Raw genomic sequence first — 27,721 nt, forward strand, 5'->3', positions numbered from 1 at the left:
TTTAAAATAATGCTTTATTATCTAAGCTCTTACATATCATACATCAAATAAAACAAGAACAACCCAGATATTGTTAACCATAAGTAGCGCAGTATTAGACTTAAACAATGCTTTTACAATAGAAAGATAATTAATAACAATAAAATGTTTAACTACATTGAAAGTTAAGTTTTATTTTGTGTGTGTTCCTAATGATCCAGTTATTTTGTTTGACGGTTGAAAGGACTGACAGACAGAAGGACGGTTTTAGATAAGGGCATAAACAAATTATAGAGTAGCTACTGTATATAAATAACTTGGTAACTATTACTTTGGTATCACTACATGAAATATGCATACTATTTGTTTAATATAACTAACTAAAGTTTAAATTGTTGTGCTTTACATTGAAACAGTAAGATACGCAAATGGACTAGTGTGTATTGAAAAAATATTTTTGAATTAATATGCGGTAATGTCTCTCAAATTAGCAAAAGTTTATAAACATTTAAAATTTAAAACTGTTTTTTATGCTTATATTTGGATAGGCTTTGTTAAGTAACTGTTAGAAAATCCCCTAGGGTCTAGAAAATAAGTTTTCTTGGTAAACATTAAAGAAAGGAGGGGGGGGGGCGTAAACTATAAATAGAAAATAGTAAAATATATATACTACTGTACAATAGTGCATTTGTTCATCTCACTGTTACATTAAATATCATATTTCAATTCAGTTTTGTTTCAAATTCATGTTCAGTTTCATCAAAGGGTTTGTTTTGATTTAATCAGCTAAATGTTTGTTTAAAAAATATTTTTATAAATCTCTCTAATCAAGAATGAAATTATGCACAGTTTTTAATTATAATTCGTCTTTAGTTGATGTATTTTCATGTTCCTCTTCTTTGTTCTTCATTGCATCTTCTAAATTTTCTTTCTGAAACATTAAAAATATGGTAAACAGGGTTAGAAAATCCTTTTGCAATCAAAGTCTTACTCTTCAATAAGGTATAAGACAATGGATGTTAAATTGATGTACAGTTCAAATAATGATAAACATAATAAATACCCCTTTTGTTGTTTTTAATTATTGGTTAAACAACTGCTATTTTGAACCAACCAATCAAGATTTAATGCAAAACAGACAGTTTTTAAACCTAGAAATGACATAACATATTTATAAAACTTACAGTTAAAAGTTCCTCACCTCCTCCCACCACACTCAGCAGTATAACAAAGTAAATAATCAACCTTATTCTGTCCTACTACCCCAATATCTTAAAAATTATCCAAAAAATGCGGTGGATCTGGTACCTAAGTCAGGATAAAAAGAATGATTAAGTCCTTACATAGTAATTATTCAGCGGCATTCTGCGCAAGCACCCAAAGTCTTCAGAATTAGCAAAAATAATAAAAGTTGCACTGGTTATAGTGCCCAAATCAAGATAAACAAAAGAATTGATTTTATATCCATTGTCCAAACCTAATATATGAACAGTGTAACAGAGTAATTATTCAGCGGTATTCTGCGCTGGTACCCAAGGTCATAAAAATTAGCCAAAATAAGAAAAGTTGCACTTGTTCTGGTAACCAAGTCAAAATAAACAAAAGAATGGATTAAATCCATTGAACTATTTATATATCCCTGCAAGGTTACCAGTCTGACAAGTTCAAGGGCAAAGAAATGTCCCCCCCCCCCCAAACTTTGAAACTCCTCAATTTACACACCTCAAAACATTAAAACTACATAATATCAACACCCTTACACCTTTAAACCCCTCATTTTACAACCCTCAAAATAAAAAGCTTGGACGTCCATGCATACTCAACAGCCTAAAATGAATACCTGGAAGCTTTCAATGGTATCAGGAAGGTCAGGCATCTCATCATCAATCTCATTTTCATCATCGTCATCAGATAGAAAGATACTGGTGTGTCTAGATAGATAGATAGATAATAAGATATATTCGGATCATCTCAGAAAACGGCAATGAAAAAACTCCTGTCTTAAAAAACGCTCATCTGACAAAATGCCTGCTACATTAAAAGAATTAAGCCCTGTTTTATATCTAACAATAGATAAATAAATAAATATTCTAGTTACTCTATAACCAAGCATTTAGGGACTCTAAGTGATACATAATCATATGGGCTAAAAAACTAGCCTAAAACCAACCCAAGACTTCATCTAAAATAAGATAGTCTAAAACCATCACATGACCTACATGAAGTCTATCTAAAATAGAGAACCCTATCTTTGATTCTTAAGCTTCAAACAAAAAACCTTTACTATTTAAAATAATAGGATAATTAAGGATAGATAATGGCATTGAAGTAAGAAATACATTTGTTAGATTTATTGATAAAGAAAGAAAAATACAGAGAAAGTGAAAAAATTTGACAGATTTTGGAGAGTGGGAGTATAGAGAAAGATTGATAGATAAATAAAAAAAATGATTAAAAAGTGAGAAATAAAAAGAGAGAAAGAGAGATAGACAGAAAGAGAGGGATGATAAGAGATAGAAAGATTTAGAGAAAGAAATAGAGAGGGAGATCTGAGCGACAAAAAAGTAATAGATAGATAGATAATAATTAAACAAATTGTACCTAGTTAATTTAACAAAGAATTTTATCTTTAAAAAACGGAAATTTATCTATCAACATATCCATCAAAATAAACTTTAACTATGCACCTATGCAGTCTTTGAGAGAGAGAGAGAGAGAGAGAGAGAGAGAGAGAGAGAGAGAGAGAGAGAGAGAGAGAGAGAGAGAGAGAGAGAGAGAGAGAGAGAGAGAGAGAGAGAGAGAGAGAGAGAGAGAGAGAGAGAGAGAGAGAGAGAGAGAGAGAGAGAGAGAGAGAAATCTTAGTCTTACCTATGCACCCAGTCTTGAATGTTTTATAATCTCTGTCACCACAATTGGCGAGAGAAAGAGATAGAGAGAGGGAGAAAGAAAGAGAGAGAGAGAGATAGAGAGATAGAGAGAGAGAGAGAGAGATAGATAATGTAAAAAAATAATTGAGCAAATTAAAGTTAAAATACGGGAAAACTAATTTACCAAAAAAAAATTATCTATCAACATATCCATCAAAATAAACTTTACCTATGCACCCAGTCTTTGAATGTCTAAAATCTCTGTCTCCACTGTAAACAATTGGCTCAAATTTATCACAGAGAGAGAGAGAGAGAGAGAGAGAGAGAGAGAGAGAGAGAGAGAGAGAGAGAGAGAGAGAGAGAGAGAGAGAGAGAGAGAGAGAGAGAGAGAGAGAGAGAGAGAGAGAGAGAGAGAGAGAGAGAGAGAGAGAGAGAGAGAGAGAGAGAGAGAGAGAGATAGAAATTGAAGGAAAAAAGCATAGAGAGACAAAACGAGAAAAAGAGAAATATGGAGAAAAACACAGGTAGAAAGAGAGAGAGGAGAAAGAGAGAATGGTATTAATCTTAGTCTTACCTATGCACCCAGTCTTTGAATGTTTTATAATCTCTGTCACCACTGTACACAATTGGATCAAATTTATCATATGCAGATATGAAAAATATGGATGGGTAGCCCTGAAAATTTAGTATTATTATCATTCGTAAATTTGTGCAGAATGATGCTCAGTAATAAAGTAGATATATATAATCCAGATCTGGATTCAGTGTAGGGGACCTTTTTCGTCTGCTAGCAAATTGCTTTCTGCTCTATATGTATCGACTTGGCTGTGACAATATTCCGACGCTATTGACCGATATTCAAAGTACCTAATTGAAAGTCAGCACAGGGTCCACGGGATGGGTTCATTAAGTTACTTAACCCCTTCCAACCTCTATTGTTATATACTGCCAATTCTAGGCTAAATCTAACATAACCTGGATAATCTTTTGAGGACGAGATCTTATTATGTTGTAGCTCTGAACCAAATCTTGCTTATTGGTATGCATAATTATTAATTATAAGGTCAAACTCCCTTCAGACAACCAATCCTTTGATTTCACGACCTTTGTCTCGGGTAGTCCTAACTGTTCATGGTAATGAGTTGCGCCAGTTTTAGGCCCAGGTATTACCCCAGTTTTATATGATTATGTTGCACACGTGACAGCAGCAGTAGGAACCATTATAAACGTCACTAGTATGCCGCGGTGTGGACCAGATTCGAACCCGTTACCTCCTCGACAACAATCAGGCACGCTATCATTTACGCCAATGCCAGGGTGGGTGTTTTACCTTTAATTGTGGAAACATATATGGAACATCGTTGGCAGTGGCGTCCATTCTTCCAAATACAATTTTATCATTGGATTTCAACATTTTCTTGGCCACTTTCTTGTATACTGGGTCAAATTCCTATAAAGAAAGGCATAATTATCTTAAGGTATAAGACAATGGACGACAAATTGATGTTTAATACAGTAGCTTAAAGTAAATTATAGATAAGATTTCCTACTAAAGCATAGGTATAAAGTATAGGAGAAAGGTTTAAAATGTCGCTTATCAGTGAACCGATTTAGTTCTCCAAATAAGAGAAGCTAAATATTGATACTATGATCGATGGTTTATATTATTAAAAGCGAAGCTTTTCTATAATTAGGGTCGGTCCGTACGTCCGTCCTTCCATAACGGATAGCTTTTTTCGTTAATTTAGGCATGTTAGAATTGTCCTATCGATTTCAAATTTTGCATGGTCATTCCTTTAATAGTTAGGTACGATTTAGAAAGCGTAGCAACTCTATAATCATCATCAACAAATTTAACAACAAATTTTTATAAGATCTAACCATCCGATTGATCTGATTTTTGATATATTGATTCCTGGGACAACAAAGTATAAGGTAATAAGCGAAGCAACTCTATAATCAAGTCCTAAAAATGTAAGTATGTCCATAAAAATTATCCTGAATTAAGCAGTTTTTCAACAAACATACTTATTTTGACTCTTATACATTTATATTATGATTATTCAGTTCTGACACTATACAAGTGTTAATGTCTGTTTGTCCTACCGTTTCAGTGCTTCGCTTTTATGGATGTTGTCATCCTTGTTTTTTTAAATTTAAGTCTTAAGATTGACCTTGATTGCTAGGAGCGCAGCTTTTATTAAATTCTACCTTACAATGACCACACCAAGGCGCATAGAAAAACATGACAGCATCCTTCTTAACCATATGAACTTCTTCATCATAATTGTTGGCCACTATCTTCAGCACAGGTCCATCCTGCTTCTTAGGCTTCGGTAGCGATTTCATATAGGGCATAACCTAGAAATATACAAGATTAAGATTAGTTTTGAGTAAAACTGATGCCTTTTTAAAATTTAAATATCGGACTAAATTCGATCTTGATTATTCCATAAAGATTATTCACTATGGTACTTTTAGGGAAATAATCACTATATAAAACTAACATGGTGTTTGTCTGCCTGTCTGTCTTTTTGTGTGCACCGAAGGACCTTACCAAAAGTAATACACAGACAAACGAAAAACATACCCTCCAATTTCAAAGGGGTAGTTTCACGAAATGCATTTGAACTTAATTTAGTGAACCGCATATTTTTTTCTGTTTAATTGGTTAATCTACATTTATATGGCATATATTTGAAAGAATTTCAATTTTCTACCACGTAGTTTTGAAAATCGTCTTTTTAAATTGCATATATCACAAAAAGACGATTCGATTTTCAAGTCTTATAAAAAAAGATATTTTCAAAACTACGTGGTAAATTTTTTTAATTATTTCAAAAATATGCCATATAAATATAGTTTAACCCATTAACTAGTAAAAAATATGCGATTCACTAAATTAGTTCAAATGCATTTCGTGAAACTACCCCTTTACTTATAAACAAGTAGGGGTGGTTCTGTGCTCGACCAGGCACTTTGAGGGAAACCGCCAACTTACCTTTCCCATACGGAGGCCTTCAACAAAATTTCCAAGAACTTCGGCATCAAAATCGTCCTCAGGTTCCATTCTAAAAATTATCTTTAGATGATTTAAAGTAACAGGATGTTTTTGTGTCTGCCTGCGTGTTCTGACATACGTTCCTATAAAATATAAATTCTTATTGTCATATGAATCACCTATAAAGTTTGAAATCAATAGAACGATTGTAATATGTATAATCTAAAATCAAAGCTTATCATATGAAAATCATAAGTTTACTTAATAATCAAAAATAAAAAGAATTTAATGATACAAAAAAAATTAGTTTTTCATCATTAAAGTTAAAAATATTTTTTAATTAAATTTTTCAAGGAAATGCCATATAATCTTTTTATTTTTACACAAATACTTTTTTATTAATAAATCTGCACATTAAGGAAAAGATCAAGGTAGATTAAATGGCTTCTATTATCAAAAATTTATAATCCTTATATATATAGATATGAGTAACAGGATAGCTATCTGGCTATATGTCTGTTTTTAAATTTTCCTTGTTCATTAAAATCTTTATAATAAATATAAGACCTCTACCTTGAGTTGTAGCCGAGAAAATCAAATTTTTACCAAATGATTTTCAATAATGATATGATAATAAGGATAGGCGGGCATATCCTTACATAAAAATAAGAGGATCTAGCTGTGTCTGTCTGTCAAAATGTACCGAAGGACCTCATGAATCACTATTTAACAGTGAAGCTTCTTAAGGTCCAGGAAGGTGGATAACTCCCCTTACTTCCCCTTCACGTCAGTGTTCTTAGAGGATTCAATAAAAACAAATAACAAAATATTGTCTTTTAAAAGCATATTTTACAAAAAAAAAATTGAATCAGTTAGACTAAAGCAAGACATTTGATAACGTAAAACACATAATATATCGCTTAAGAAATAAGATTTTATTATAAACTATTTTATATCTTATTTTTAAATGGTTGAAAAGTTTACGACAAAAATTGTATGATGTCCCACCCATTTCAACAGTTTGCAGTGCATCTTATTTAATTCAAAGAGCCAAAAAAAAAATCAAACATCAAAGGAGGAGGGGGGAGGGCTGTTTACCCCACCTCGAATCTTTACTCCCCTCGAATTTTTGAATCCCCTAATTTAACCCCCCTCAAAACTAAAATTAGATTACCCCCTCAACCCTTTGAAACCCCGCATTTACCCAGCTCAAAATAAAAAGCTTGGACGTTCCTGTTACCCTTTTTAAATTTTCATTAATTCAGGCCTCTTTGATATTGAAACACAAACCGTATATTTATCTAACACAAAAGAAACAATAGACCAGTTGGGCATGCGAAACTAACCAGCTTTGCATCTTAAAAAAATTAAAATGTCCTAATATGAAAATTGTTGTTGTAACTTAATACATATGGGAAAAGTATAATACTTGATAATAAAATATATCAAAGGTTTCAGTGCCTTTCGATAACACCCATTACAATTTATAACATAAACTATTTAGATCTTTAGTAATATACAAACGAAATTCTCAAAACATGCGCAACTCATTACCATGCACAGTTAGGTCTTCTAGACAAGGGTCGTGCAATCAAAGAGTTGGTTGTCTAATGGGTGTTACCTTACTTAATACCCTGGGCGATTGAGCGAGTTAAACTGCAATTCAAAATCAGAGCATGTTCAAGTTGGCGTGGAGAGGACTTGTAACCGAAACGTCACCGAGCCCCCATAAATTTAACTACATAATTTTTCATTTTCTCAACTGTTGCAACGTAGAATTTATAAATTTGAATGGTAAATTGTGAATGAAATATCTCCGTTGATGAAAACAAATATTTTAAATGTTTCAAGAGTACAAAACAATGGTGCACCATCACTGCCACCAAAAGTATCAGATTATCAGCACAGCAATTTATTATTACAGCACAAATTTCCCCTTTTCAAAACTTATTACTTTGTTCACTTTGTCTGTCCGTTAGTGCATAAAGCAAGGGGGAAATATGATTTTCTCAGCTGCTATTAAAGGAAGACGGCTGAATTTTTGTTTGTATATCAATAAGCAAACAGTTTATAATTTACTTAACTCGGTATGTCAGTCAAGCTCCAAAATATAAATATCAAAACATTTAAAAAAATTAAAGATGACATGCTTTTTTTTATCTAAAACGTATTCTTGATTTATGACTACTGAAAATCAGCTCTTTAAATTACTTTGTCCACACTCACATCAACGATTTTTTTTGTGCTACGCTACTTATGGATGTTGTCATCCTTGTTAAGGATATGAAATGATATATGTATATTATACTAGCGGCTACGCCCCCTAGAAGCCTCTAGGGGCACTAAGGTAGGAGGGGGGAAAAAGAGTAAAGAAAAATATTTTTCGGGGGGAGGGGGGGTGAAGATACCCTCCCCAAAAATAGTTTAAAACCTTCCCAGGAAGAAGCTTCACTGTAAAGGAGAACAATATCGGTTCAGCGGTTTGCGAGATCCTTCGGGACGGACAAAAAACGCTTACTACTTTATATAATTGGATATCTATATATATGTCAGGGTAGTTTGAAAAGGGATAGTTTTTTTCTAGAAAAAAAGTTGAAAACCTTCCCAGTATCTATAAGAAGCTACATTGTAAGGGAGAACCATATTGGTACAGCGGTCAGCGCAGACAGACAGACAGAGATCCTGTTACTTTTATATAAGGATTATGGGGTAATGATGGCACATATAATACAACACAACAACATTTCTATACAAAATTATTAACATTTTTCTTTTTAAATTTTGCTTATATATAATTAAACTAGAGTTGGCTCGATATAATTATCTCCCTATTGGCTAGTTTTCTATATGCATATCTATTTCTCAATAAATCTATTTTCCTCACCCGGCATTACTATCTAAAAGAAAGTAAATATTTAATAATCTAAATAATTTCAAAGAGATTTTTTAAATTATATTTTTTTCTTTACATTACCATCACCAAAGGGTTAATGATGATGATTACAATTTTAGTTCAATATTTTAACACACAGAGTGTCGCCACAATCGAATTCTTTTAAAACAGAGTTTTCTTAAATTTATTATATTATAAATCTAAATTTTCTTTTTTGTGATTAGAAATTAAATACATTGATATAAGGTAAATAGCAACATGAAATTAAAAAAAGGAATTTATTTTTAATAAAGTAAAATAATGGGTCTTATCGTTCTGGGCAATGAGAGTTTATTATGGATTATTGGAGCACTATGAGTTTTAAACAAATATTCTTTGGAAAACTTGAGCTCGTTTATAGACATTTATTTCCTATATAGATCTGACATGGATCTTGAAGCAATTAAGCAGGCCGTTTTGTACATGTTAAAATTTGGAAGATTTCATTAAATAAAAGTTATCGCAAATATACTTAGTAAATAAGAAATAGGGGGATAGTAAAATAAGTGACAAATTATTTATAATTTTTTTTGTTTTACTTTCCAGTGTTTACACCCCCCAAACGAATTTGGAAAAAAAATATATTTACCTATCCAATCATAAAATTTTTACTTAGGCAAAAAATCCCCCCCCCCCCGCCCATAAAAGCTTGGACGTCCTTGTTATTCTCATAACCCTGTATGTTAAACATTTTGGGATTATTATCAAAATTCAAAAAAGTCATTTAAAGATAAAGACAAGACTATAATCCATTGATATTATCCCTGGATACCTGAATAGATATTTCATAAAGAAGGTGTATCAACTTTTTTTTTATAGCTAGCCGGTTCTTTTAGTAAGTAGTAGATGTAAAATTTTTCATAGAATTCAGATATGCAATCGGTTTTTTTGTAGACCTCTTATTTTTTAAGTAATTTAAGTTTAAAAAAAAAAAATTAAGTCGATTTTAAGGTACTAAAATGCAACAAAAAAAGAAAAAAATGGCCATTATGAACAAAAATAGTAAGATCTTTAATTTGACACCTTACTTTTTCAATTCTGTCAGGTAATTATTGAAAAAACCGATTTTTTTAAACCCACGAGAATAAAAACTTTGACATTAATTTTATTATTTCACAGGTAAAAAAATATGGGTTCATATATACCTTTAGAATCAGAAAAATATTACGAATTCATTGTAAGCAAAATTGAAAAAAAAAGTTTACAATATAGTATATAAACTACAATAAAAGGAATTATATGAAAATATCATATTATATTGTACAGGCAACGTCTTAATTCTTGAATTGAGTATAAAAATGGGAAGGGGGTAAAGAGGGGGTAAAAAAGGGAAGACGATAGTGTTGCCTGAACAAAAATACAATTGGCCATTTGTTTAATTTTTAATTTTTTTACTTTTTTTCAATTTTGCTTACAATGGATTCGTAATATTTTTCTGATTCTAAAGGTATATATGAACCCATGTTTTTTATGTCTGTTTGAGAAAATATTTAGGTCTAAAGTTTTTATTAAACCGAGGTTAAAAAAATAGATTTTTTCAATAATTACTCAACAGAATTTTAAAAGTAAGGTGTCAAATTAAAGATCTTACTATTTTTGTTCTTACTGGCCATTTTCTTCTTTTATTTTGTTGCGTTTTAGTACCTTAAAACCGACTTAATTATTTTTTAAAAAAACTTAAATTACTTAAAAAATAAGAGGTCTACAAAAAAACCGATTGCATATCTGAATTCTATGAAAAATTTTACTTTACATCTACTACTTACTAAAAGAACCGGCTAGCTATAAAAAAAAAGTTGATACACCTTCTTTGTACCGTCATTAATTTCAGAATGCTATTTGAATTGAAGACAATAATAAACTGTATAGTTTTGTAATCGATTTTTTTAAAATGCAGAAGAAAAGAGGAATTTTTAAAAGGTATTAATGAATAGAAAACAAATTTAATTCAGTCTGCAAATTTATTTTTAAGGGGTTCATTTTCTCTTGGAAGTGTGGAGGTATCGTCCCCCGAAGCTTCCTTCAGCTTTTAAGAAGCTTTACTGTAAAGGAGAACCAAATCGGTCATTTCGTGGCAACGCACCTTAAGGGGCGATTTTTTTTTGTATTTTCACAGTAGGTTTTCTCCTATTTTTAGCCCCTGCGGGGGGGCTCTAACACTGCGGGGCTAATTGCCTAAACCTGTGGGGCAATCACCTAACCCAATATAACATAACCTAACCTAAAATAACCTATAAACAGCCATTTTAAAAATACGACGAATCGCCCTTTAAGGGGCGTTGCCACGAAATGGACCATTCCCACGAAAACTTTAACCCGCCTTTTATTCTAACAAAGATGTAATAGTTATTTATCGCATCATATTATTGACAGCATTCCACGGATATTAAAATAAAAAAATTTAAGATAAAAACTAGTTTGTTACCCCGATTGAAAATGGTCTGTAAGTCGATGCTTTACAAGATTGTTCATCATGGCTGAGTTCCAATTCTAATCCAGCGGATAATAATCTGTTTCGAAGCTATATGAAGAACTCTTCAGAATCTTATATTGCATTATCTATTTATCAAATATTGAATTTGACAAATCTATTGTTAAAGTAAAAGAATAGAGGGTGCATAAACTATATGTGACTCTGTCCAACGGGCTGGGAACCTATTCCGAATTGGAATGGGTCTTTGAAAACAGAAAACAATTTGCTAACAAACGAAAGGGGTCTCCACCACTTGGGTTAGGTAGTTGTCTGAGTTATATATCTACAATACTTATATACATTTTTCACTCTATCTACCATACCTGAATTTTTGTTTATCTGTATAGGCTGCCACGTTCACCTCAGCGCCACTATCCTCGAGGCCAAGAGCTTTCAATTCGTCCTCAAACTCATCCTCATTGCTAAAACAAAGAACTCATATTCAGAGAGAGAGAGGACATTGGGCTGTTCATTACACTAGTCCCCAAAGTCTTATTTTAACGCTTTCTTATTCGTTGGCTTAATAACCTTGGTGACTTTCATTGACTTTGACTGGTTGGTTAAATGTCCAAATAAATCAACCACTAATTTTTAATGTACAGAAGGGATTATTGTCTAACATCAATGGGGAACTACGTCAATTTATCGGCCATTGTCTTATCCCTCTACATCCCTGACTATATGTGTAACCCGCGACTGTGGCGTAACCCCGCATCCGCTTGTTGTCGGGAAGGTGATAAATTATGAATCTCGACCAAACATCGTGTCATAATTTAAGAAGTTAAAAAGTGTTTCTACTGCTGCTATGTCAGGTGAGTGACATAAATAAGTAAGGGGAAAACATCACTGTCAGACTGACAGACACTTAATTGTTAAAATGTAGCTTCGCTACTAATACTATCTTTTAAAATTACCTAATTGCAAAATTGAGTGTAGAGTTTACAAAATGTCTGGCCACCGACAAAACTTTGTCTCTGATAAACTGGGTGTCCTGAAAATAAAAATAAATCAGCATTTATGGGGTTCTTATGATCTCTGTAATGTATTGGCATGGAGTATTTCAATACATCTTTATGACCAACGTAAAATATTTTTTTTTATGATTGGCGGATTTAAAGCGGAATTAATAAACAAAAAAATATTTTTTCTCAAAAAGTTTTTTAGTGCTTTCCCTCAAAGAAATAAGATTAAGAGGGGGGGGGGGGTGATTTTTTATACATAACCTCTGACGAGGGCTTAGCCCAGCGAGCCTTTATCTACGGCGCTCTAACCCTGTTGGGTGCATTGTACCAAATAACACCTAACCTACAGAGTAACACAAAAAGATATTCTGTGTAGGGTTGGGCCGCATACTTTTTTGGCCGGATATCTGGTCAATGCCGGCTATCCGGCAAATTATCAGATATCCGGCATTATAAATCAGCCCGAATAGTTTCAATATCCGGTATTCGACCGGATATTGAAAATGACAGGATATCCGGCCAAACCGGATATCCGGCCCAAATTCTGTGCTCGACTAATCACTTTGAGGGAAACCGCCTGCTTTTTTTCTTCTTACCTTTACATATTGATGGTTATAATTGACATCATAGTAGACAACAATCAGAGGTTTCTGGTTGTATTTATGCAGAATATTTGTTCTTGTTCTCTGGCCAACCAATGGAATTGAAGATTTCCTAAATACATACAATAGATTTATTATTAGATAATCAGCCAAACAATATATTTAATTATTCTTAAAAAGGAATTTCTTATAGTCAAAGAGTTTTATTTATGATAGAACCATATGAAAGTACGAGCGTTAGCTTTGAACTTAGAAATTCAATATTTCAAAATTGCCCCATCCTTCATAAAGGGAAAATTAGGTTGCGGGTAAAATCCGTAAAGGTGTGAGTTTTAAGGCTTAAAAATAGTAGTAGAACGATAATACTCACTAAATATGTGTATTTCTTATTGAAAAGAACTATAGACAATTTTTTTTTAAAGTTAACATAAATTTGTATCGCTCTACTACTGTTTTTAACTTAAAACTCACAACGTTTACGGATTTTACCCGCAACCTACGTTTACCTTTGTACACTGTGTTTAACCAATAATATAGTCGGATGTTCCTGTTTTTATATTGGCCCAATTAAGAAATTGTGTATCTACACTTTCTATATTTATTTTTTACATTAATTTGCCTGACTTGGTTGTACTTTTCAGGAAAGCCTTATAGATTTCTAGGGATTGTTTTATGCCATTCTCATTACCTACTTCTACCTTCCCTAGAGGCTAGGGCCAAAGCAACTAGTATGTATATAACGCAATAAAATTAGGAAAACCTTATAATAAAGTAACAGGATGTCTGTCTGTTTGTCTGTACCGAAGGATCTCGCTAACCGCTGAACTGATCGGGTTCTCCTTTACAGGGTAGCTTCTCATAGATCCTGTGAAGGTTTATAACTATTTTTGGGGAGGGTACCACCCTACCAAGAGAAATCGCCCCTATAAACCCCCCCTCCCCAAAAAAATTTTAATTAAATTTTTTTGAAATTAAAATAAAAATGAAGGGGTGTCAGCCCCGCCCCCCCCCCCACCTTAATTTTTTTCTCTCTTAATTCTAAATTTAAATCTAAAATAAAAAAAATGATTATCAAATTCAACTCCCAACGCCTCAAGTGCCTCTTACTAAAAAAATTTACGTGATGAAATCTTTAATCTCATTGTATGTGCCAGACTTTTTTCTGAATGTATAGTTGGGTGATTCATATTTAGACTGGAATATTTCTGACATACAGACATACGGACGAACGTGCCCTAATAATAAAGTAGCTGCGCTACTAAAAAACTTACGTGATGATATCTGTAATCTCCTTGTATGTGCCAGACTTCTTGCTGAATGTATAATTGGGTGCCTCATATTTAGACTGGAAAATCTCTGACATAAAGACATACGGACGAACGTGCCCTAATAATAAAGTAGCTGCGCTACTAAAAAAACTTACGTGATAAAATCTTTAATCTCCTTGTATGTGCCAGACTTCTTGCTGAATGTATAGCTGGGTGCCTCATATTTAGACTATAAAATCTCTGACATACAGCCATACGGACGGACCCCAATGATAAAGTAGCTCTGCTATTATAAAAAACTTACGTGATGAAATCTTTAATCTCCTTGTATGTACCAGACTTCTTGCTGAATGTATAGCTAGGAGATTCATATTTACACTGTAAAATCTCTGACATACAGCCATACGGACGGACGTACGATAATAATAAAGTAGCTGCGCTACTAAAAAAACTTACGTGATGAAATCTTTAATCTCCTTGTATGTACCAGACTTCTTGCTGAATGTATAGCTGGGTGCCTCATATTTAGACTGGAAGATCTCTGGTTGGAAGACGACAATACTGTTCACTGGTGCAGAGAACTTCTCCGCTAGGCTTCCATCAAACGTGTGCAGGAACCTGCAAAAATGTTTTTAAAAAGTTAGGGAAGGAGGAGGTAACTTTTTAACAACATAGGGGACTTTTATTGATTTTAATTGGTTGGTTCATTAACTTAAGTGTTTCAACCAATAATTGTACCTAGATCAGGGCTAATTTTCTGCATTATCATTGGGGATATAATTTAATCCAATAGCCATTGTCTCATCTCTTTTGATCCCTGTATCAAAGTAGTTATATAAAACAAAACAAAAATAAAATACTTTTCGGCAACTCAGACAAACGGATCTTAGTTGTAAAGTAGCTGCGCTACTATTCAGGTTATTACTTTGCATTCAGGTTAAAGGCTTCGCCCCTTGAGCGGTTGGCAAACCCCCTATTAACACTTCAATGCATACTTAAATTCCACATTTGAAAAAAACAATATAAGCATCATCATTACAATATTTTTTTGTCCAAAAGGGGCTATAGCACTTACACATCCAGCAAATTTACAGTTGATGTATTTATTGCAAAATGTTTCCTTCCTTTTTTTCATACCATAAATACATCCAACACTGGCAAAAATACATCCAATATTTTTATACATATGTCAAAAATACATCTGACACTGGCATTTACACATCCATACTTTTTTCAATTATATGTCATAAATACATCCAATATATTGCATGTATTTTTGCCATTGTTGGATGTATTAATGTCATGAGAATCGATTTTACTGTCATTTTTACAGTAAAAATTCAGTTTGTTATAAATACATCCATTGCACTGGCAAAAACACATCCACTGTAAATTTGGTGGATGTGTAAATGGCAGTCCCCCGTCCAAAAACCTTCAAATGACAAGTTATATTCCCTGTAAAGGGGAGCCCAATCGGTCCAGCGGTTAGCGAAATCTTAAGCTTCAAACAGATGGAAAGACAAACATCATTTTTGGCACTATGAAATATTCAAATGGATGTAGATTATACGTGGTTATTATTACATGGGAAAATTTATCATAAATTTACGTTGCTATTTGACTTGTAATTTATTGGTCAGTTAGTTTTGCCCACTACAAGTTTTGTTAAAGAATAGGAAAACCTGGCGTAAAAATCCGAGTAATAATAAATCCAGTAATATTCAAAAAGGAAAAAAGCTAAATCTTTTAATATAATGACTTTAAATTAAATAAAATGATTAAAAACAAATCTAATTACAAAAATTCTTTGACGCTAATTAATGAGTAGCTGCGCTACTAAAATTATTATTCTTACTTGTATCTCCCCCTCATCTGATTGGCAGCAGCTATATACTCTTCATACAGGTCAGTTTTATCCGCAAAGAAACCTATGACCGTGCTCTCCAGTCTGTCTATGTTGTTTTGCAGTCCCTAAAATTATTAAGATTATCGTTGCATTGTAAAATATAATGTTTTGTAATCAAGTATAATTCAATTACATTACTTTTATATTTAGAGATTTTCTATTAATAAACTTGTTCATAAATCTATGAAGCCTTATATCCTTGCATCTATTCTTTAATTCATAATCTAACAATCTTTTCATAGACAAATCTAACCAATCAATCCTATTTTATCAATTATTTTCTCTATCAGTATTTTCAATACATCAATATGTCATCCTTATTTTCATTGAACTATCAATCTATGTATCCATCTTTCCATGTGTATTGTGTATCTATCTATCTAACACATCTATCTTATTTATCTATCCATCAATCAATTTATCTATCTATTCATTTATAAATCTAATCTTTTTATCCATCATTCTATATATTCATTATCAATATCCACAGATTTTCTATCTTTCTATCCATCAATCACTTTCCATCCATCTATCCATCCAAAAATCTATTTATCAACAAGATTTGAAGTTTTTTTTCTTCGCTCGATGGCTTATTTTGTCTGTTCATGTAAGCAATAATTCAACGTTTTTGTATCCATCTATCTATTTATTTATCTATCTATTGTTTACCTTCTATCTATCTATATATGTGTTTATCTATCGATGTTTTTATCTTTCTCTGTCTAACTAGCAGTCCTAATATCTATCAATCCCTCTATCCATCTATCCTTCAATCTATCTAACTACCTAATCTGAATTTTCTTCCTCGCTGGGTGACTCATTTTGTCTCTTCATATAAGCAATAATTCAACGTCTAATGTCTATCTAGCAGTCCATATATCTTTCAATCCCTCTATCTATCTATCTATCTATCCATCCATCAATTTATCTATCTAACTACCTGGTAAGAAGTTTTTTTCCTCGCTAGGTGACTTATTTTGTCTCTTCATATAAGCAATAATTCAACGTTTTTGTATCCATCTATCTAGCAGTCCATATATCTTTCTATCCATCTATCTATCTATCGATCTATCAATCTATCTATCTAACTACCTGGTAAGAAGTTTTTTCCTCGCTTGGTGACTCATTTTGTCTCTTCATATAAGCAATAATTCCTGGCTTCTCCCTGGGACCATCGTAATCATAAACTCTTCCTTTCCTGAATATTCAGTAGTTACTAGCAGTTACGCCCCCTGGAGGCCTATAGGGGCACTTTAGATGGTGGTGAACTGAATTTGACCCCCCACCCGTTTCAGTGCCAAAAAAGAAAAAGTACAATACCTCTCTATTTTTTTTTGGAGGGGGGGGAGGGGGATAAACCTTCCCAAAATAGTTATAACCTAAAGCTATCCTGTAAATGAGAAACATATCGGTGCAGCGGTTAGCGAGATCCTTCGGTACACACACACACAGAAATTTTACCTTTACTTTTACAGAAGTTTTTATTTTTTAACATACTAGCGGTTGCGCTTCTAGCATCTAGGAGCTCTGTATTAAAAGGGTAAGGAAAGTAGGAAAATGGCCTAAAACCAAACTTAGATATAAAACTGAAATAGCTTAAAACTATCCAGGAACCTATAAAGAGATTCCATAAAATGAAGAACTTTATCAGTTCAGTAGTTATTCAGCTCTTAAGCTACAGAAAAAAACCTTACTACTTTATTTAACACTAGCGGCTACGCCTTAGAGGCCTCTAGTGGCACTTTGAATGTTTTTTTTTTATTTAAAATATCTAATTACAGAAATAATTGTTTTATGTTTCGTTCAAGTCTCTTTTTCGGGAGTGGTAATTTTTTTCTATGGGCGATTTCTCCTGAGAGGGTGGTGGTACCCTCCCCCAAAATAGTTATAAACCTTCCCGGGACTTATAAAAAGCTATCCTGTTAAGGAGAACCCGATCGGTTCAGCGGTAAGCGAGATCCTTCGGTAAAAACACACAGACAAACACATAGACATCCTGTTACTTTAGTATAAGGATCAACAAATAAAATAAAAATATAATTTAGATTGTTAATTTGATAAATTAATTTCTAAAATTCAGAAATGGAGGGGACATTGGATTGTGAATTGCGCTAGTAACCATTGTTTTTAAACCACGTTATCTTATTTGTTAGCTTAAACTAAATATTTGAGAACTTTAAATGAAGTTTGATTGGTTGGTTTCAAACTAGTAGTGTCCAAACTATACAACCAATAATTTTGATTTATAAAAGTATACTTTTGTTTATTATCATTGGAGGATTATAAATTTATCGTCCATTGTCCTATCCATAAAAATCCCTGGTAAAACTACTGAATGTACTATTTAACTCTCCATTAGCAAAAAACAACTAAAATCAGACTTACTATGGTAGTGTACTATCCTCTCCGCAAAATTATAATTAATTTTATGTTTTATAAACAAAGTTTTTCTATAGTAATGATTTCTCAGAACAAAAGCAATTAGTTCTACAAGTTTTTGCCCTTGAGGCATCAGTCATCTTTCTGATAGATTTTCCTCCTTAATTATGACGTGTGACTGTACAAGGGCTTCAAATAGAATGGATGTAGAATATATGTGGTGGATAATATAACACAGGAGAAAAATTGTCGTTAATTTATGTTGCAATTTCTCCGCCGGATTATTGGTCGGGCCTTTTATCCAGTAGGAGGAAAGATGATGGGGTGAAGGAGGGGTGTGGGGGAAATCGATATTTTAGCCCGTTACAGAGTTCAGTTTATTATAGAACATGGTGTAAGATCCAAGTATTTATATATACATTTCAAGTAGCTTTTAAAACTTTTAAGCCCCGCAATTTAGAAATAAACCAAAGCGTGAAAATCCTATATATAGGAGATACGCCCATAGAATGAGAGAGGATAGAGAGGGTGTCATCCCCCCTTTCAATTTTATTTTTAAAAAGAGAAAAATAAGTGGGGGTTATTTTTTCCTAGGGGCGATATCTCTTGGGAGGGTAATGGTACCCTTTCCACGAAAAATAGTTATATGAAAGGCACACCTCACATACATCTAGACAGACATCCTGTTACCTTTATAAGGAAAAATTCAATTTAAAAAGTTGCACAATTACTGGAACACCAAACCCAGACATTCATAATATCTTCTCTCTCTCTCTCTCTCTGAATTTATAACAGAAAAACCTTTTATCCTGTCATACAAAATTGAAAATGACAACAAACAAAAATAATAAAAGTATCTTTTAGGCGACGATTTCTATTGTTAGGATGAACAGAACACCCTCCCTAATTTGTGTGTAAACCTTCCTTGGACCTTTCAAACGGTTAACTGTAAAGGAGAACTATGTCGGTTGGTTAGTGAGATCTTAAACTACAGACACACACAGATAAATAGAGGGACATACTGTTCTACAGATTACAATTAGTGGTTAAAAGTTTGGACATTCAACTTAATTAACTAACAAATCAAAATTCAATTATAGTTCCAAAAGTTGTTAATCTAACGAAAAAGAAGATGCTATTATAAAACTTTGGGTACTAGTGTAATAATCATACCATTACCAATGTCTCCTCCCTCCCTGCATCATGTTACTTGTAAGGATATAAATGTTTTAGAGCAAAGCAACTCTTTAACTTGTTGAAAACGTCCGCCTGTCTCTCCTGTTGATACTAACCTTGTTAGTTTAAGAGTTGGCCAGCCAGGAATTCTGTACATATCCGCAAGTTCTTTCTCTTTAGTTCCATCCACTTTGGCCAAAGTTATTCCCCAACCCTAAAAATATTAGTTTGATTTACAGAAATTGATAATAATGTTTTTTTTTATGAGCAAAGTTGTTCTATTATTCAAAATGTCTGTCCATTCGTGCGTACTTAAAATTTTATAAAATTGTTTTGGTGATGATTCCCTGTATAAATGAGCATCTAGTATATAATAATTTACTTGGTCTGGATGCTGTGAGTATTGGTGCAAAAAATATGACGTAACAAAAAAAATTAGCCAATGAGAGGCCACTATAAATTTTACTATTGGTCAATAACGGCCTCTCATTGGCTAATTTTTTTTGTTACGTCATATTTTTTGCACCAATACTCACAGCATCTTGGTCTGTCGGTCAAGCTTTAAAAAGACAGATATACGTATTTTTAATTATAAAAGTTTCGTGATTTAAAACTATTAAGTAACGCATGTTCTCCTTTTCTTTCTTTTGACATGTAACAACTGCTCTAAACCTTTCATTGCTTTTTTTGTATATTCAAAAAAGAAGTAGAGAAACAATGCACAATTAACTCTTAAAGAATGTGTCTCCTTAAATTCAACAGTCTCTGCCTTTGGTAGATTAATTTGTTAAAGGGAAAGTAAGAAAAATATTCAGTAAAACAACCAAAAAACTGTACCCTTAAGATTTTCACACCAAGTACCAAGGTAAGCTCTGATAATCCTCATTATCAGGTTATATTAGGTATCGGTAGCCACGCAGCGTTAGGCCATCGCAGGCACAGACCCCGCAAGGTTATAATTTAACCAGGTATTTCAATAATAATTTGTGTTCAACATTTGTGAAAACACAGATTTTATCTTCTATAACAAGGGGATGTATCCACCTAAAACATAAAAATCAAAAAGTAGATAGAACAAATATTTACCTTTAATTCAGTGGCTGCGCCCTCAAACTCTGGCATAAATTGTTTACAGTGTTTACACCATGGAGCATAGAACATATATTTACCTTTAATTCAGTGGCTGCGCCCTCAAACTCTGGCATAATTTGTTTACAGTGTTTACACCATGGAGCATAGAACAAATATTTACCTTTAATTCAGTGGCTGCGCCCTCAAACTCTGGCATAATTTGTTTACCGTGTTTACACCATGGAGCATAGAACATATATTTACCTTTAATTTAGTGGCTGCGCCCTCAAACTCTGGCATAAATTGTTTACAGTGTTTACACCATGGAGCATAGAACATATATTTACCTTTAATTCAGTGGCTGCGCCCTCAAACTCTGGCATAATTTGTTTACAGTGTTTACACCATGGAGCATAGAACAAATATTTACCTTTAATTCAGTGGCTGCGCCCTCAAACTCTGGCATAATTTGTTTACAGTGTTTACACCATGGAGCATAGAACAAATATTTACCTTTAATTCAGTGGCTGCGCCCTCAAACTCTGGCATAATTTGTTTACCGTGTTTACGCCATGGAGCATAGAACATATATTTACCTTTAATTCAGTGGCTGCGCCCTCAAACTCTGGCATAAATTGTTTACAGTGTTTACACCATGGAGCATAGAACATATATTTACCTTTAATTCAGTGGCTGCGCCCTCAAACTCTGGCATAATTTGTTTACAGTGTTTACACCATGGAGCATAGAACAAATATTTACCTTTAATTTAGTGGCTGCGCCCTCAAACTCTGGTATAATTTGTTTACAGTGTTTACACCATGGAGCATAGAACAAATATTTACCTTTAATTCAGTGGCTGCGCCCTCAAACTCTGGCATAATTTGTTTACAGTGTTTACACCATGGAGCATAGAACAAATATTTACCTTTAATTCAGTGGCTGCGCCCTCAAACTCTGGCATAATTTGTTTACCGTGTTTACACCATGGAGCATAGAACATATATTTACCTTTAATTTAGTGGCTGCGCCCTCAAACTCTGGCATAAATTGTTTACAGTGTTTACACCATGGAGCATAGAACATATATTTACCTTTAATTCAGTGGCTGCGCCCTCAAACTCTGGCATAATTTGTTTACAGTGTTTACACCATGGAGCATAGAACAAATATTTACCTTTAATTCAGTGGCTGCGCCCTCAAACTCTGGCATAATTTGTTTACCGTGTTTACACCATGGAGCATAGAACATATATTTACCTTTAATTTAGTGGCTGCGCCCTCAAACTCTGGCATAAATTGTTTACAGTGTTTACACCATGGAGCATAGAACATATATTTACCTTTAATTCAGTGGCTGCGCCCTCAAACTCTGGCATAATTTGTTTACAGTGTTTACACCATGGAGCATAGAACAAATATTTACCTTTAATTCAGTGGCTGCGCCCTCAAACTCTGGCATAATTTGTTTACAGTGTTTACACCATGGAGCATAGAACAAATATTTACCTTTAATTCAGTGGCTGCGCCCTCAAACTCTGGCATAATTTGTTTACCGTGTTTACGCCATGGAGCATAGAACATATATTTACCTTTAATTCAGTGGCTGCGCCCTCAAACTCTGGCATAAATTGTTTACAGTGTTTACACCATGGAGCATAGAACATATATTTACCTTTAATTCAGTGGCTGCGCCCTCAAACTCTGGCATAATTTGTTTACAGTGTTTACACCATGGAGCATAGAACAAATATTTACCTTTAATTTAGTGGCTGCGCCCTCAAACTCTGGTATAATTTGTTTACAGTGTTTACACCATGGAGCATAGAACAAATATTTACCTTTAATTCAGTGGCTGCGCCCTCAAACTCTGGCATAATTTGTTTACAGTGTTTACACCATGGAGCATAGAACAAATATTTACCTTTAATTCAGTGGCTGCGCCCTCAAACTCTGGCATAATTTGTTTACCGTGTTTACACCATGGAGCATAGAACATATATTTACCTTTAATTTAGTGGCTGCGCCCTCAAACTCTGGCATAAATTGTTTACAGTGTTTACACCATGGAGCATAGAACATATATTTACCTTTAATTCAGTGGCTGCGCCCTCAAACTCTGGCATAATTTGTTTACAGTGTTTACACCATGGAGCATAGAACAAATATTTACCTTTAATTCAGTGGCTGCGCCCTCAAACTCTGGCATAATTTGTTTACCGTGTTTACACCATGGAGCATAGAACATATATTTACCTTTAATTTAGTGGCTGCGCCCTCAAACTCTGGCATAAATTGTTTACAGTGTTTACACCATGGAGCATAGAACATATATTTACCTTTAATTCAGTGGCTGCGCCCTCAAACTCTGGCATAATTTGTTTACAGTGTTTACACCATGGAGCATAGAACAAATATTTACCTTTAATTCAGTGGCTGCGCCCTCAAACTCTGGCATAATTTGTTTACAGTGTTTACACCATGGAGCATAGAACAAATATTTACCTTTAATTCAGTGGCTGCGCCCTCAAACTCTGGCATAATTTGTTTACCGTGTTTACGCCATGGAGCATAGAACATATATTTACCTTTAATTCAGTGGCTGCGCCCTCAAACTCTGGCATAAATTGTTTACAGTGTTTACACCATGGAGCATAGAACATATATTTACCTTTAATTCAGTGGCTGCGCCCTCAAACTCTGGCATAATTTGTTTACAGTGTTTACACCATGGAGCATAGAACAAATATTTACCTTTAATTTAGTGGCTGCGCCCTCAAACTCTGGTATAATTTGTTTACAGTGTTTACACCATGGAGCATAGAACAAATATTTACCTTTAATTCAGTGGCTGCGCCCTCAAACTCTGGCATAATTTGTTTACAGTGTTTACACCATGGAGCATAGAACAAATATTTACCTTTAATTCAGTGGCTGCGCCCTCAAACTCTGGCATAATTTGTTTGCAGTGTTTACACCATGGAGCATAGAACATAGTCAACATCAATGGTTCAGATTTCATAGTTTTTGTGAAGTTATCCTAAAAACAACAAAGATATTTCGGTACTTGCTTACATGTGGTAGACTGGAGCACCGAAACCCCCCCCCCCCGCTTAGTTTTGACAAAAATCAAAAATAAGGGGGGGGTAGTTTTTTAATGTCTGGAAAACGGCAAGGAGGAAAAAAGCTCAGCAAGGCAAAGACTTAACCCCCCCCTAATTTTGAAGAAAATCAAAAATAAGGGGGGGGTAGTTTTTTCACTGTACAACACGCCAGAAAGTTGAGTGAGGTAAATCAAGAAAATCCAGTATACCAGAGGGGAAACCTTATTACAGGGACATTCATGTTTTGGGGCATAATTTCCTTATTTATTGACTGATTTTAGTAATTGATGTATCCCTGAACAGAAAATGAAAATAAGGAGGAGGGGGGCCAGTAAAAGGTTTTAATTTTGCGCAAAACTACCCCCCCCCCTTATTTTTGATTTTCTTCAAAATTAAGGGGGGGGTTAAAAACTACCCCCCCCTTATTTTTGATTTTTGTCAAAACTAAGCGGGGGGTTAAAAAACTACCCCCCCCCTTATTTTTGATTTTTGTCAAAACTAAGCGGGGGGGGGGGGGGTTTCGGTGCTCCGGTCTTCACATGTAAGCAAGCACCGATATTTCATTAAGGATTCTATTTCTACTCATTTATTTATATATCTAACGATCTAAATCAATCTATCTATTGATCTATCCATTAATCTATACATCTATCTATCCATCCATTTATCCACCTGTCTCTCAATATATTTATTCATAATATTAATCTATTAATCTATCAATCTATCCAGCTATCTAGAATCAATCCATCAGCATGTCGCTTCATATACTCTATAATCTCATATCTATCTATCTATCCATCTATACCTGAGTAAGGGTTATAATAACAGATGGAGGAGGTTTCCAGTTAGGATCAGCTTGTTTCTTCATATACTCTATAATCTCATCTGATGTTCTAAATAAATATTCTACATGTATTGTTTATATAATAAAACATTTTGATTTTTAACCTTTCAAAAACAATATTTTATTTTATGCATTTGATTTTGGGAATGGGGTATTCCTGTCCAGTTTTTTGTTTAGGAATGAATATTTCTTACCCGAGGGAATAAATGATGGGCCGATAGGTCATCATTTATTCACGTCCTGACACTCTATAAGTGTTAATGTTCGTTTGTTCTACCGTTACAGAGTTTTTCTTTTAGGGATTTTGTCATCCTTGTTTATCAAGACTTTGATGTGATTACCTGCCCCCCTCATAATCTTCAATTTTATCTCCATTCTTGAATAGGAGTAATGTTGGGAAACCAGTGACCATATATTCTTTGGCTAATTCAACCTCTTTTGTGGCATCAACCTTAAACATAGGATATTATTTAATTGCATAATAAACTAACTATTAAGAAGGAAAATCACAGAGCAATTAATGTAAAGAAAAATACCCCACCAACGAATTTGGGGTGCCATGTCAGTTTTTAACCTTCCCCCATGAATATTGTTCAGGTCGGTGTTTATTGTCTCACATTTCTAATTATAGACATCCCCCTCCCCCTAACAACACTTTTTTATGTCACCATTTTAAAATGAAACCATCGTAAAGAATCCACCTTTAAGAAACATTAATCTTAGGGCATACGATAATGGAAGATATATTGATGTACCTCCCGAATGGTGATAAAAGAAAGTTAATTCTTCTACAGATTATAATTATTTGTTAAAATATTGGACACTTCTAGTTTCCCCCAATCAAAATTCAATGAAAGAACCAAAAAAAAATTTTGCCAACGTATATAATAACGTATATTTTTTTTACAGTAGAATGCCCCCTCCCCTCCCTAACTTGTATGAATTGATTTTACATACCTTAGCTAAAATAATTCCATCCTTCTTGAGTGTTTTAGCAGCTTTGGAATATTCTGGTTCCATAGTTTTACAGTGGCCACACCAGGGGGCGTAGAATTCCACCATCATTATCTCCTAAAAAAGGATATAAAATACGTGGATGTTGTGACAGGAGAATTTTTTGACGTCAATTTAGGTTACTAAATACCCGAAAGCTAGCTTTATTCTGAACAACATCCATATGTATCAAAGCACAAAAGATTATGTTTAAGAATATGGACAAGGAATTTAAAGAGCAATTGTCATGATCAAAAATATTAGAGAAAAATCTAATTAATAATAATATGGGCGAACTGTTCATATTTTTGGTTCAATTTACTGATCTATATTACTATATCTATTTTACTAGCGGCTACGCCCCTAGAGGCTTCTAAAGGGCAATTGAGGATGGGGTAGTGGAATTCGATAAACCAATTTTTATTTTAGATTCAAAAAGAAAAAAATTAATTTTTGGAGCGATTTCTTTTGGGAGGTTGGTGATAACTTCCCACAAAATAGTTATAAACCTTCACAGGACCTATGATGAGCTACCCTGTAAAGGAGAATCATATTGGTTCATTCAGCGGTTCTATAAATCCTTTGGTACAGACAGACAAACATCCTTTTACTTTCATATAAGGATTTACCTTAGGTTTAACATAGTGAGCAAAGGTATCCCTGTTAAGGACAACCACATCCTCCTCTTCAACAATAACATAGTTCCCCTTGGGAGCTTCCAGAGGATTCACGTCAGATTCAAGATCCCCATCGTTCTCTCTAATAATAGATAGATGAATAGATAAATTTAGGGGAGTGTCAAAACACTTCATAAATAAAAAGACGTCGAACATTTTTTTAAAGGATATCAATGTTATGGGGTATAATTTTTTTTTTTTTTTGGGGGGGGGGGGGCTAAATTTGTTTACCCAGCAGAAGAAATATAAACGGGGCAGTGTGGTTAATTTTTTTTAGGGGATTTGACGTTTTGGTGTAAGAAATGATAAAAAATCACTCGATTAAAAAAATATATTTAATTGGCTTTGTATAATTATAAAAATAGATAATAAAGAAAGATAAAAATATAAAATATTGCGATAAACAGATGAAAAATAGACAATAAGCTAATTTTACTAAATATGGTTTATTGAAATTGTCCACAGAAATGTAAATTTTTATATACATTAATTGATTTTAAATTGCACCTAAACAGTTTAATTTAATTTACGTGGCTGCAGACAACAACGAATAAAACAATTCAAGTATTATTCATAAAAATGAAAATTAGGTAGAGAAGAAAGGTAGAAAGAGTTGTGGAATATAAAATTTCTCAACCAAGACGCTATTTCCGTTTACTTTAAAATCTCTTGTACATGAACATTAGAATGCCCCTTTAAATCAATGATATAGAATAAACGTGGAGATTATGACAGGGGGAATGAAGTTGTCAATTTAGATTGCTAACACGGACGTCTCTTATTGGTCAGTTCGTTCATCCTAAAGGGGATGGCGTAAATGGGGTGTATGGGAAGGGGATCGTTATTTTAGCCAGCTTCAAGTCTCACTTATTAATATATAATAATCTGGTTTAATTTCGATATAATTTCGAAAAAAGAGGAAGGGGGTTCTGTGTTCGACCAGGCACCCTGAGGTAAATTACCAAAACAATCCTTACTTGAAATTAGGATCACTAGGCCCATCATCTTCGCCCCCTTGAACTCCAACAACCAGCAAGACAACCAGTAGCCCCAATTTAAAACTCATTTTTAAAAAATAAAACAACTGATAATCTCTTGATGTATTTTCTAGTCTATTCTGAAATAAAAATTAAATTAAAATCTAAAATATAAGGGATCTTAAAGGATAAGACAATGGACGTTGAATTGATTAACAAATTTACCAGTTGTGTAAATTTATGGTATAATATGTATACGCAGAGAATTTCGGGATTTATACGTCGTCTTGAAATGTTAACATCATGGAAATACAAAAACTTAACTATAATACAAAGTAGAACGATGTCTGTTTGTACCGAAGGATCTCGCTAACCGTTGAACCGATGGGGTTCTCCTTTACAGGGTAGCTTCTCATAGGTCCCGGTAAGGTGTTTAACTATTTTCTTTGGGGATGGGACACTCCCAACCCCCTTAGAGAATGAAAGTACCTCCCAAAATTTTTTCTTTTT

At 33.6% G+C, this 27,721-nt stretch overlaps 1 protein-coding gene across 4 annotated transcripts; it reads right to left on the reverse strand.

The window, feature by feature from the left end:
• On the reverse strand, positions 1-27,347 carry LOC145333106 (protein disulfide-isomerase A4-like). Of its 4 annotated transcripts, none has more exons than XR_013884459.1 (20): positions 27,212-27,347; positions 26,187-26,316; positions 25,522-25,635; positions 24,906-25,015; positions 24,526-24,613; positions 23,537-23,656; positions 19,662-19,759; positions 17,083-17,188; positions 15,940-16,055; positions 14,541-14,702; positions 12,811-12,928; positions 12,167-12,243; positions 11,576-11,674; positions 5,848-5,917; positions 5,058-5,207; positions 4,177-4,296; positions 3,421-3,521; positions 1,820-1,910; positions 687-910; positions 1-379 (listed from the first exon to the last, which is right to left on the reverse strand). XR_013884459.1 is itself a non-coding variant. In XM_080178263.1 (19 exons), exons 1-19 carry the CDS (start codon positions 27,298-27,300, stop codon positions 836-838), a joined length of 2,034 nt encoding a protein of 677 aa, XP_080034389.1. In that variant the 5' UTR covers positions 27,301-27,347; the 3' UTR covers positions 1-835. The 4 variants fall into 4 exon arrangements, 1 of the variants encoding a protein (XP_080034389.1); XR_013884460.1 differs by having other exon boundaries at positions 681-910; XR_013884458.1 differs by having other exon boundaries at positions 1-412; positions 658-910.
• Positions 27,348-27,721: the final 374 nt, after the last annotated feature.

The sequence above is a fragment of the Acartia tonsa genome, chromosome 12 (assembly GCF_053477335.1).
Source record: "Acartia tonsa isolate MP-2025a chromosome 12, ASM5347733v1, whole genome shotgun sequence".
Taxonomy (NCBI): Eukaryota; Metazoa; Arthropoda; class Copepoda; order Calanoida; family Acartiidae; genus Acartia; species Acartia tonsa.

Coding starts and splice junctions, on each gene's coding strand:
- LOC145333106 (XM_080178263.1), bottom strand. CDS start 27,300: ATGAGTTTTAAATTGGGGCTACTGGTTGTCTTGCTGGTTGTTGGAGTT. Junction 23,657..24,525: donor TTATTATAACCCTTACTCAG/GTATAGATGGAT, acceptor TGTTGTTTTTAG/GATAACTTCACAAAAACTAT. Junction 11,675..12,166: donor ACACTCAATTTTGCAATTAG/GTAATTTTAAAA, acceptor TCTTTGTTTTAG/CAATGAGGATGAGTTTGAGG.